Source organism: Mustela putorius, unplaced genomic scaffold (genome assembly GCF_011764305.1).
Source record: "Mustela putorius furo isolate JIRA1106 unplaced genomic scaffold, ASM1176430v1.1 tig00000738_pilon_pilon_pilon, whole genome shotgun sequence".
Lineage (NCBI taxonomy): Eukaryota > Metazoa > Chordata > Mammalia > Carnivora > Mustelidae > Mustela > Mustela putorius.
Genome location: NW_025421463.1, coordinates 5172480 through 5185726, shown reverse-complemented (window position 1 = coordinate 5185726; position 13247 = coordinate 5172480). Strand labels below are relative to the sequence as shown.

Genomic DNA, 13247 nt, shown 5'->3' with positions numbered 1-13247 from the left:
CCTCCACCCAGCATTCTGGTAATCCTCAAAAACTACGCGGTTCAGGGTGGCCCTCCACCACCTGAATCCTTGAAATGTGACCAACGGGTGGAAGAACTGAAATTTTAATTGATTTACACTTAAATAGCTACACCTGCTCGGTGGCTGCTGAATGAACATTCTAGATGGATCACGGGAAGTTAAGGGTAAATCATGTTACCACTTTATCCTCTCCCGGCTCCCTCTCTCCCTGAGAGTACAAAGCCAGCTCTTTACTGTGGGTTTCAGCGCTCATGGTCACCTCCCCACCCCGGACACCTGCCACTCTCCCTCCCCATTAGCTCTGGCCTGTCTAGTCAATGTGCCCTAGGGCACCAGGTGTGTTCTGGAATGCTGTTCTCGCAGATTGCCACAGGGCTCCATCCATACTTCCTTCAGATCTCTGCTGCCGAGGCGCCTTCCCAGAGAGGCTCTCCCAGGCTGGTCTGTGGAGCATACAGCCCACCACGGTCACTCTCCCCAACCGCAGGCGTGTGCCGAGCTTCACAGTGGCCGAGTCTGTATCTGCCTTTGTTCACTGCTGATCCTGAAATCCACGACTGCGCAGGGCATGTATTTTGAGTAAATACATGTCGAGTCATGGGAAGATGCATTTCAGAATGATTAGGAAGTGGAATTGTTCGGGAAAGCACAGTTCACTTAGTCTGAGAGACCTAAGGCTGCCAGTCTCTGTATGACCTATGATCTGCTCTGTGTAGAGAAGTATTTGTGTTCTCATTTTCGAGATTTATTCATTTAGCAAAATGTGGTTAACATTTATTTGATGCATAAATGGGGGCAGAATCTTAAACTGTAGAAACCTCAGGTTTTTTTCCTCACATTTCCATATCTTAAAAAACAAAGCAGTTGGGTAGCTATTTAGCTATTTATTTATTTATTTAAAGACAGTATAATAACCACACTGAAAGTTTGGATAACGGAAAAAAAAATTCTTCCAGGAACCCCCGATCCAGCTGCAGTGACAGGGATTATTTTTACAAAATCCCCTATTCATACCGTTCATATACTGGCATGGTTTCACATAATGACATTTGTGGTCACTGTATCCTGCGGTTTCTGTTAACTTTGGGTCATACCTGGTATTTTCCCTGTTACAACATAGTCTTCTATCGATCATTTGTAACAAAGAAGGCATAATGTTCCATCGGGTAGATTTACTTTTATTTCCTGAAACATTCTCATCCCTATTATTGGATATTAAATTGTTTCTAATTTTTCACTGTTAAAAATAATGCAATAGAGAAACCCTTATCCGTAGATCTCTTTTTAAAAATATCTTATTTGTTTATTTATTTGTTTGAGAGGGAGAGAAAGCATGCATAGGAACAGGGGGAAGGAATAGAGGGAAAGGGAGAAGCAGACATTCTGCTGAGCAGGGAGCCCAGTGGAACTCGATCCCGGGACCCCAAGGTCATGACCTGAGCCAAAGGCAGATGTTCAACCAAATGAGCCACCCAGGTGTCCCATCCATGGATCTTTTATGCAGCCGTATACATCAATCTGTGCCCATGTTATTTCCACCTTCAGTTGCCCAGAATGAAATGTATGGGTCAAAAGACATGAACACTGAAATTTTTTAATGTATAATATCAAATTTTACATCCATTTTAACTGCCTTATCAGGGCAGTCCATGTGTAATGTGAACCTGGAAAGGAGACATTGAAATTCACCTTTAAGATTTGCTGCAGGTGTTCCAGGTCTTGGGTTTCTACCTTGTCTCTTTCCTCCTGTTACTCAAATATTCTGAAAGTAACATATTCTACCAGGCTCTTGTCTTGCTTTAAATTGCTGTCATTTTGCACCTGCAGTGCTTCGGTAAATGCCATATTGACTCCAACTAGATCTTCCCTTTCTCCAGCCCAGCTGGAGATTGAAGGGCTTTTAAGCCAGAATAATTAAATCCCTGCTACGGGAATGTGCAAACCTGCACTTTAATTACTCTGCATCCCAGGCATGAACAGCCATTTGCCAGGAGCCTAGTGGTGCTTCTCTCTGGTCCTTTTGTATTCATCGGGGAAGGGCAGTGTTTAGTCTGGGGAAGGGAAAAGTTGGGCAAAGCTAGACAGGAAGTCCTTGAAGGTAACCTTTCTAGTCTTTATGACTGTCAGTTTATGGCACATTGGAGTTGCTGGCCTCCAAATTAAATTTAAAGAATAAAACACCTTGGGGTGCCTGGTGGGTTAAGGCCTCTGCCTTCGGCTCAGATCCGACCTGAGACCAGGACAGGATGGTCTCAGGGTCCTGGGATCGAGCCCTGCATTGGGCTCTTTGCCCAGCAGGGAGCCTGCTTCCCTCTCTCTCTCTCTCTCTCTGTCTGCCTCTCTGCTTGTTTGTGATCTGTCAAATAAATAAATAAAATCTTAAAAAAAAAAAAAGAATAAAACACCTTGTGTTAGCATTTTTTTACAGTTCTTTTCGTATCTGTCTATCTTTAAACAGTATAGTTTGACTTTGACTTTTTTTTGCGTTTTATGTAACAAAAACATGCAGTATGTAGCCTTCTATGACTTCTTTCACTTGACAGTGCTTCTGAGATTTCCCCATGTTGATCTGGGCAGTTTGGTTCATGTAGTCTCTGTTACATGAATATATCATCGGTTATTTATCTCTTCCACTACCAGTAGACATTTGGGTCGTTTCCAGATTTCTGCTATTACGAGCAGTGCTGCTATGAATATTCCTGTATTTGTCTCCCAGGACGAATTTGTTTCCTAGGGTACTGCTGGATCACACGCATGTTTTACTTTGAATGGTGGTTTCTTTAGCTAATTTCAAGGGATAGGAATATTGGAGGTGGGTGGGAAGCATGGGCTCTTGGCAAACCATGGCATACATTCTCAAGACTGAAGAGAAATGGGTTGATCGGCAGACTAGCTCATTTGTTCAGTAGAGCTTTTAAAACTGAACGGAGAAGTGGGAAGAAAGGAAGGTTCTGACAATGGCTGCTTCTTTGAGAGGTTGGCAGATTGGAAAACAGAATAAGCAGAATAGATTTCCCATGAATCATAGAGTCCTTTCCCTTCGAAAAGGAAATGAGAAACAATGCTGATGGCCTGGGAGCAGCACTGTCCCATAGAAATAGAACACAAATCACATAATGTAACATAAGGTTTTTGGTATCCACATTTAATAAGATAAAAAGAAACAGGTAAAATTCCATTTAATTATATATATATATATATATATATATATATTCTTTCTTTTATAAGATTTTTTTTTTAATTTATTTATTTGACAGAGATCACAAGTAGGCAGAGAGGCAGGCAGAGAGAGGGAGAAGAAGCAGGCTCCCTGCTGAGGACCGAGCCCAACACAGGGCTCGATCCCAGGACCCCAGGATCATGACCTGAGCCGAAGGCAGAGGCCTTAACCCACTGAGCCATCCAGGCTCCTCAACATATATATATATTATTTAACCCAGTATAGCTACATTACCATTTCAACCTGCAATCAGTGCTTAAAGGTTATTATTGAAATTTTTACTTTTTTTTTCTTTTTTTTAAATATTAAGCCCGTCGTGCTGGCTGTAAAATCAGTGTGGAGGCACAGTGCACAGGAGTGGATGCACACGCTGAGCTCACAATTGCTAGGCCTCCAGCTATTAACACAGAAAATCCAACAAGCATTCCCATTGGTTGGCAACCCTCAGCATCTCTTAGAGAGTAGAGAGGAAACAGCTGGGAGAACTGTTACTTTAACCCAAAATACATCCCAAAATGACAGCATTGATAGGCTGAGTGAAAGTGGCTGAGATCTTGGAAGAAAACGAGTTGGTGAGCCCGGACAGGAACCATGACTTCAGATATTTCTAGACTAGAAAGTATGAAAGGAAAGGTGGGCAGGTATTCTTGAAACTGGTAGAGATGGGGACTCAGAAGTACCAATTTAACTCGTTATGCTAAAGAAAGACCCAGTGGAAAGACCCAGTGGGTCTCTGGTGAGAGCTTTCTGATGACTCAGATTTGATTTGATTTTATCTTATTTTTTTAAGATTTTTATCTATTTATTTGACACAGAGAGAGAGATCACAGGTAGGCAGAGAGAGAAGAGGAAGCAGACTCCCCGCCGAACCGAGAGCCCGATGCGGGGCTTGATCCCAGGACCCTGAGATCATGACCTGAGCCAAAGACAGAGGCCTAACCCTCTGAGCCACCCAGGCGCCCCTGACTCAGATTTTAAAGGGGTATTTTCAAAAGATGGAAAGTAAGGGTAGCAAGCAGGGATGAATATGTGTAAGAGTGTGTTGGGGAATTGCAACATAAACAGAATTGCAAAACAGCAGGCATATTGAAAGAGCTTTCAGCGTTCAGTTTGGTGCGGTTCTGGTGACTGGGAAAAGAATCCCTGCTTTGGACTACTTGTATTTGTATTAAATGATTAAATAGAAATTAAGTTAAATTAAGTGAAAATAAAGTTTTTACCGCTTTTGTCTTCTCCATTAAGAACAAAGATGTTCGACCAAAAGGGTTAAGACAAATTAAATCCTACAACAGAGAAAGAATTTGTGAAAAGAATTGCTGAGCCCTTCTGTGATCTTGGAGGAAGTCTGGGGATCTTCAAGGGGAGTTTAATAATGACAACTCCTCTTTCTTGCACAAATCCTGAATTTTTAAGACAAGATGAAGGCATGTGGGGCCAAAATACCCCCTTTACCACTGGGAAAGCTGATCTTGGAGTATGTGAGCTTCCTAATCCTGAATTACAAACTTAGACAGCAGTAACTGGAAGAGGGCCACCTTCCCTGTAGGTTTACTGCCACCAAGAAAGGGCAGGATGCCTGGAGTGTGATGAGAAGGTGAGTCCCCTTCCCCAACAAGGAAGTGAGGAGAATGGGGATTTTTTTAAATAATTTTTGAAACAGTAAGGGAAGTGACTTAGACTGATGAACTTGGTGCCAATTCTAGGCAAGATTCTAGACTAGATATCAAAAATATAGCTTTTTGAGCATCTGTGATAGGAAATCAAGAATCATAAATTTACTAATAAGTCTTAACTGATTTTCTTTATTAATCGGTTAAAAAAATCACAGATTATAAGAATGATAGAGTTGTTGTCAAAATCCTTATTTTGACAAGCCATTTGACAAGCTGTCTCTTTGTTTTAGATAAGATGTATAAATGTAAGTTAAGTGCTGAAACAGTTGTGTGGATTAGTAAATGATTGACTATTCCCAGCCCGATCACTTTCAGTTGGAAAGAAGTTTTTACGACATGCTGATAGGTTATCTTAAGCTCTATCACATTCCAGATTCCCACCAACAACCAGATAGGGAAACGCAAACTGGGAATAAGTGAAATAATAGGTTAGAAAAGAATTCGGTGGAGTGACTGTTAATAAGTTAAAATATCATATTCACGGGGTACCTGGCTGGCTTACTACGTGAAGCGTGCCAACTCTTGATCTCAGGGTTATGAGTTCCAGCCCCACACTGACTGTAGAGATTACATTAAAAAAATTTTTTAGGCAACTGAGTGGCTCAGTCAGTTAACTGTCTGCCTTTGGCTCAGGTCATGATCCCAGAGTCCTGGGATTGAGCCCCACATGGGGCTCCCTGATGAGCAGGGAGCCTGCTTCTCCCTCTCCCTCTGTTGCTCCCCCTGCTTGTGCTCTCTCACTCTCTCTCTCTGTCAAATAAATAAAATCTTTTTTTTTTTTTTTTTAATTTAAATCTGGTGCGCCTGGATGGCTAGGTCATGATCTTAGGGTTGTGAGATCAAGCCCCACGTCAGCCCCTGCACTAGGTGTGGAGCCTGCTTACGATTCTCTCTGTGGGATGTTTGGTGGCTCAGTTGGTTAAGAGTCTGCCTTTAGCTCAGGTCATGATTCCAGGGTCCTAGAGTTGAGCCCCACATTGAGCTCCTTGCTCAGCGGGGAGCCTGCTTCTCCCTCTGCCTCTTCTTCCCCTGCTTGTGCTTTCTCTCTCTTTATCTGTCTCAATATCTGACAAATAAATAAATAAAATCATTTAAAAAAATTCTCTCCCTCTCCTCCTTGCGCTCACTCACAAACAAAAACAAAAACTCTTCCTAAAAAACCCAGGTGTGCCTGGGTGGCTCAGTGGGTTAAAGCCTCTGCCTTCAGCTAAGTTCATGATCGCAGGACCCTGGGATCGAGCCCCACATCGGGCTCTCTGCTTTGCGGGGACCCTACTTCCTCCTCTCTCTCTCTCTCTCTGTCTGTCAAATAAAAAAGAAAATTAAGTCTTAAAAAAATAAAATACCTATTTAATAGGTATTTATCAAGCATCTACTATATGCCATGTACATAAAGATAAGATCCTAAGTTCAAAAACATAAATTAGTACAATTCAACCTGCTTAAATATTACATAGGAGAGCAAAACCTAAAAATATTACAGATTTTAATTGACAGTAAGTTTAGTGTGTGATTGGGAGTTAGGGTGCAATCATCATAGAAACGGAGATCTCAGGCATTGTTAAATAGAAGTCTGGCTTTTAACCCAAGGGTTAGTGATGGCCAGGTCTACTTAGTACTCGACTGCTCTAGAAAATGACTCTCTCTGTCTTGGGCTGTGCATTGAGAAATTGGATGAGATACACATGAAAGAATTCCTCGTGTTTGGTCTGAAGACGAGACAGAGAGAGCTATAATCGTCTCCCGACATTTGGAGAGCCGTCCCTGTGGAAGGATACAAGCATTTATGAAGTGCAGTTCTAAGCCTTTGATGTGGATTAACTCATAACATCCTCAATCACCAGAGTTAATATTATTATTCTAATTTTGGAGATAAGGAAAATGAGGCTCAGAGGGCTAACAGTCACACACGTTAGCAATGGGAGCCCGTGAAGTTGGCCTGCAGCCCCAACACGTGACCAGTGTGTCGCCCCCCACCACAGAAGGTTCATTTTGTTCTCTGTGGCACCAGCTGATTCAGTAGGTTCGGAGAACGAAAGTGCAGGGTAACTCACTCCAGCTCCGTGCAAACGTCTTAGACCAGCAGTCTGAAGGTGCAAGGGAGTCTTCTCTCTGTCCCTGAAGGTTCTGCAGCCCAGCCTAGCTCACTCCTGAAGACCATGGAGAAGGAGCAGGTTGAGTCATCTGACCGGTTAGGCTCCTCCACTCTGCCTCTCTGTGCCTCCCAGTGTTTGGTGTGAGAAGTCATGAACTGAAACTCCAGTGTCTCCCACCTACAGGCTAATGTATATTCCTTATGTGTATAACAGAAATACTTTTAGGCATTTATTTATTACTTTTGTGAAGTTTGATATACTTTGTTTCCGTTTCCAGTAACAATTTCTCAGGTAAAAGTCGTATTGTCATTAAAACTTTTTGTCTTGCCGAAGTCTTCCTGATTGTAAGTTCATAAATTTTATTGTAGAAAAATTGAAAAACCTAAATAGAGAATTTAAAAGCTCTTTTTCTTTAAAAAAAAAAAAAAATTTTATCTTGGGCTGACTGGGTGGCTTAGTCGGTTAAGCATCTGCCTTCTGCTCAGGTCATGATCCTGGGATCCTGGGGTCAAGCCCTGCATTGGGCTCCCTGCTCAGCAGGGAGTCTGCTTCTCCCTCTCCCTCAGCCTGCTACTCCCTCTGCTTGTGCTCTGTGTCTGTCAGATGAATAAATAAAATCTCCTTAAAGAATTTAAAAGCAGGGGTGCCTGGGCAAAGCCTCTGCCTTCGGCTCAAGTCATGATCCCAGGATTCTGGGATCGAGCCCCACATTGGGCTCTCTGCTCAGCAGGGAGCCTGCTCCCCCCGCCTTCTCTCTCGCCTGCCTCTCTGCCTACTTCTGATCTCTGTCTGTCAAATAAATAAATAAAATATTTTTTAAAAATTTTAAAACAAAATAAAAAGACTTTATCTTTAGGTAATCTCTACCCCCAATGTGGGGCTCGAACTTAGAACCCCCAAGATCAGGAGTTGCACACTCCATCGACTGAGCCAGCCAGTTTCCCCTAAAATTAGCTCTTAACTATCTCACCACTCAGAGATAACCGTTGTTAACACTTTAGTGTATTTCTCCTGATCATTTAATATTTTCCACAAATACTTGTCAAGGAAACCATGGGTACTTGTTTTAGACCTATTAAGACCTTCTTACAGGAAAAAAGTTTTATTGTGGCAAGTTCTAAAAAAATTCATCTTTTTTTTTCTTGTCAGGTTTCTGCCTCAATGCTCAAGCAGTTTCCCAACAGTGGCCTGAACCCAGGTCTTTTCAATGTGGGGCCCCAGTTGTCTCCTCAACAAATTGCCATGCTGAGCCAGCTTCCACAGATTCCCCAGTTTCAGTTGGTGAGTAGCAGGTTTTCCTCCTATAGCTTAAAAAAAAAAAAAAGGCTATTTGCTTCCCCCCACCCTTAACTTTGATTTGCTTGGTTTTATGCATGTTTAAGGGTCATATGAGCTCAGCTAGAGGTAGATGTGCCCAGTAGACCAGGAACTGGGTGGTCCTTCCCTCCTAGATGCTTGATTCAGCCACTGTGCTTTGGTGCACAGCTCCCTAGGGTGTCTCAGTAAGTCAAGCTCAGGAAACTTTGCTCCTCTCTCCCCTCCCCTGTTTTGTAGGCATGTCAGCTTCTCCTGCAGCAGCAGCAGCAGCAGCAGTTGCTACAGAACCAGAGGAAGCTTTCTCAAGCCGTGCGCCAGCAGCAAGAGCAGCAGGTACGCGGGGTTGGCAGGGTCCCTCTAGTGCTCTGTGTGAGCACTGCAGCTCGGGCCCCTGAGAGCCCAGCACCAGCCGCCTGCAGTCTCTGCTGGGAGGGTCAGGGTGCTGGCTTCTCATGTGTCCGTTTTCGCTCCGGTTCCCCCTCGCTCTGGCCTCCTGGCCTCCAGCTGGCTCGGATGGTGAGTGCGCTCCAGCAGCAGCAGCAGCAGCAGCAGCAGCAGAGACAACCTGGCATGAAGCACTCGCCCTCTCATCCCGTTGGGCCCAAGCCACATCTGGACAACATGGTACCCAACGCTCTGAATGTGGGGCTCCCAGACCTTCAAACCAAAGGGCCAATACCTGGATATGGTTCTGGTAAGTGGTCAGTAGTGCAGATCACTTTTAACAAAATCCGCCAGTCACGCGCTGAGCCTCTGGTGGAGCTTGGTCCTCCTTAACCCCTGTTTGCGCATCAGCCACAGGAGAGAGAGAAGGATTCTCACCCTGGCCTTCCAGCCGATAGTCGAGAGTTCTGATGGCGTCTGAAAGCTGACCACACGATGAGTAAATCTCAGAGCTGTGCTTCCGACTTCTCTGGGTCCAAGGGAGTCTTTTACTATTTTCAAATGACAACCTGCTCTTCTGCCATCAGGAATTTTTTTTTTTTTTGTAAGATTTTATTTATTTATTTGACAGAGAGAGAGCACAAGTAAGCAGAGGGGCAGACAGAGGGATAGAGAACCAGGCTCTCTGCTGAGCAGGGAGCCCGATGCAGGGCTCGATCCCAGGACTCTGGGATCATGACCTGAGCTGAAGGCAGAGGCTTAACCCACTGAGCCACCCAGGGGCCCCTGCCACCAGGAATTTTTGAAAGCCAGTTGAAACGTTTGTTCGCGCTGTGAGTGCCACACGCATCTGAAGTTATAATCTGTTAGAATATGTACAGGCTGAGGTGTTTAGCTCTACTGATAAAAGTTCCTTCTTGTGGAGAAATGGAAAACGAAAATGAAGCTCGGGAGACAAACTGATAGAATTCTTCTGATATTAGTATTTCATCTGATTTAAATAGAATTAGCTCAAGTAAGGTTATACCTTTGACATTCATCAAGAATTTGTTGGCAGGCAAACGGTAGCTTTTTCAGAACCGGGGAACGTGTGGTAAGCAGAATCCAGTCCGTGAGGCAACAGTGACTTAAAAATAAAATGTAAAAATTAAAAAGGTACCACACACTACAGTGGGTTTTTTCCTCAAAGTGATAAGATTCAGGTTTTATTTTGGTAAGGAAAACACTGTTCTGTGCAAACTCAAAAAATAAGAGTCGGGGAGACCTGAAACCCTTGGCTCCTAGGAAACAAAGCAACTCTGGACACATAGCCCTGCTCTCTGCTCTACTTCTGTGGGGTGCACACTGCCTGGTGGGTGTCCACGTGTGGAGAAGAGCAGGGACTTCCAAGGATGCTTTGATCCTGATCCTGGATAGTTTTAAGGGAATTAATTTCCAGATCCACCAATGGCATTGTTTCTTTAAAATGGTCTGATTGAGAACTGACTTAAATTCAAAATAACCTTTCTTCCACTTGACGTAAAAGAAGAGCAAACTCTCCACCAGCTCCTGTCTTACTAAGGCCTGCCCATCTTGGGTGTAGAAATCCAGGGTGCTAAGCAAGGGGGAAGCCTCCCATGATGACTAAGGAAGGTGTCATTAACTCTGTGTTTCCAGGCTTCACCTTCCCTTTTTTTTTTTTTTTTTAAAGATTTTATTTATTTATTTGACAGAGAGAGATCACAAGTAGAGAGGCAGACAGAGAGAAAGGAGGAAACAGGCTCTCCGCTGAGCAGAGAGCCTGATGCCAGCCTTGATCCCAGGACGCTGGGATCATGACCTGAACCAAAGGCAGAGGCTTAACCTACTGAGCCACCCAGGCACCTCAAGGCTTCACCTTCTTACAACATTTTCTGTTAAGGATGAAATGAAATAAGAACCTGGGTATTTTGGTATGTGTCCAGTTCTTGTGAATTTAGATGCCGTATATGATAATAAAGCAAGGTAGCTTTGCTTACTGCATCCCCTTTTGGCAAAGAGTATGTGGTTCCCAGAGTAGGGTCTAGTCGTACAAAGCAAAGTGGACATCTGGAAGTCCTGGGCAGCTTTTCCACATGTTGAAATGCACAGTTCTTTTGAGCTCATCAGTCTCATGCCCTAGGGCCATGTCTTAGGTGCTAAGAAAAGTATCTTCCAACAACTTGAGCAACATAGGTTAGTGATACAGATACTCTTAAGTACACATTTTTTCACAATTTATCAGATAAAACCTGTGAATGGACTTCTTATGTGCTTTTATTTAGGCTTTTTTTTCCCTATGGCTGAAGGATCAGAGTTTTATATACATACAAACATATTACATTTACTGAAGAAAAGGCATTTTTTTAATCATACTTTTGTTTCAAAATAACTTAAATTTAACTATGCATTATAATCCAAATTAAGTAAGGAGAAAAACATACTGACTTACTGATTTATTTCCATTTGGTCATTTATGAAACAGTAGATAAATTTTATTAGGTCTTTATCATATTGTGATCTGACTACTTACAATCTACTTTATAAAGTATACTTTGCAATTTATTTCACAGTTAAAAATGTCCTTAATTCCTTAATATTATGACATTTATTTGAATTGAAAAATAGGTTTTGGGATTGAAAGTAAATCTAATTTGGCTGCCTATTTTGAATAACTAAATCTATAGCTTTAAGATTTTGATGAGAATATACGTACTGCATACAGAGAGGTTAAATTTTTTTTCAAAAAGTGTATAACAAAGATGTAGTAAAATGAATACTATTTCACTTTTCCTACTATTGAGTATTAAACTAAAAAAGACACCTCTGGGTGAAAGAGAGGCACGAACAGTTAAAAGCCTCTTAGTAAGTCCTTAAAAAAAGCCTCTTTTGGTATATTTTCTCAAAATTAAAAAGTTGAATGAGTTTAATGATTCTTTAACTGATCCTTGACTGATTGTTTTTATTAAAAAAAAAAAAATGGTTTCTCATTCTCTGCTTTTAGCAGAATTGAAAATATACCTAACTGAGTTGTCGGGTTGGTGACCTATCCTAACGTGTTTGAACAGCTGTGTACTTATATATAAGATTTCTTGGTGCTTTTTGTCTCTCAGAATTTAAAAAGGAGGAATAGTGTGAACTCCCTCTCATCTCTCATGTATAGGTATCTGAACTAATCAAGAAGTAAAGTCCCTCGTCTTATTAGAAAATGTCCTAGGGCCCCTGGGTGGCTCAGGCAGTTGGATGTCTGACTCTTAGCTCAGCTCAGGTCTTGGTCTCAGGGTTGTGAGTTCAAGCCCCGTGCTGAATGTGGAACCTACTTAAAAGGGAAAAAAACATACTTCCAATAAAATTTTACTTCTCCTAAAAAAAAAAAAAAAAAAAAAAAAAAAAAAAAATTTTACTTCTCCTGTTTATTGGATGTCTGACTCTTAGCTCAGCTCAGGTCTTGGTCTCAGGGTTGTGAGTTCAAGCCCCGTGCTGAATGTGGAACCTACTTAAAAGGGAAAAAAACATACTTCCAATAAAATTTTACTTCTCCTGTTTATTGGATGTCTGACTCTTAGCTCAGCTCAGGTCTTGGTCTCAGGGTTGTGAGTTCTAGCCCCGTGCCGAATGTGGAACCTACTTAAAAGGGAAAAACATACTTCCAATAAAATTAATCAAAATTTGGGGGCACCTGGCTGGCTCAGTTGTTTGAGCATGCAATTCTTGAACTCAGGGTTGTAAGTTTGAGCCCCATGTTGGGTAGAGACTACTTAAAAAAATATATATTTGTGTTAAAAGAGCAACTATGGGTGGTTTGTTTCTTTTACAGTGTATTTTTATTATTATAAAAGCACAGATTTGTTTTTTAATCTATAATAAACCTTTTATAATCTATAATAAGAGGAAAAGCGGGAAAGAAAGAACTAACATAGACAAAGAGTGTGAAAGAGGAAATCCAAGTTTCCTCAAGGAGGTGGCAGCTGAGCCAAATGGTAATGATGAGGAGTCAGTGAAGCAGTGTGTGTGGCAGAGAAGGTAATTCTGGCCAGGATGGATAAGGGGGGCCAAGGGTTGGATCTGTAGGAACGACAAGATAGGTAAAAAGGAGGTACTGGAGACACGATCCCCTGAGAGAGCAAGAGGCATGTCTTATTCCTGTTTGTCCCTCAGCTCCTCACAGAGCCTGGCACAAATGAGGCTTTCTGTGGGGGTGCGCTGACCTGAACTGAAGGACTGTCGGACGGGAGCTCAGGTTCTGTGCTGGTGAGCCAGAGGGTTACTGGGAGGCCGCTTGGTGGACCGAGGAGTGTGGTTTTGATGAAGTAGCAAGGACAGAAAGGTCTGGACGTTGCTGGGCTTGGAGATGTGGTGCCTCACAAAGGGCGTAGAGGTTGTGAGTCTTGCCCATTACTCTGGGGCATCGAAGAAAGATCCAGAACCATGTGCAGCCTGCGCTGATTCTTCCTCTCCCGGTATTGGGTTCAGAGGTTAAACCTTTCAGGGCAGTTTTATCTCCTGCTCTCCGCACAGTCCTCTGGATGTTTCCTTCCC

At 42.6% G+C, this 13247-nt stretch overlaps 1 protein-coding gene across 14 annotated transcripts in view; it reads left to right on the top strand.

Moving 5' to 3' along the window:
- The window catches only part of TNRC6B (trinucleotide repeat containing adaptor 6B), a 261883-nt gene that overhangs the window by 221633 nt on the left and 27003 nt on the right, over positions 1-13247 (top strand). For all 14 annotated transcript variants that reach the window (XM_045083823.1, XM_045083814.1, XM_045083818.1 and 11 more), the window contains 3 exons: positions 8160-8291; positions 8565-8660; positions 8832-9021. In XM_045083823.1, the coding sequence (XP_044939758.1) occupies positions 8160-8291; positions 8565-8660; positions 8832-9021 (418 nt within the window). The remainder of the gene's footprint in view (positions 1-8159; positions 8292-8564; positions 8661-8831; positions 9022-13247) is intronic.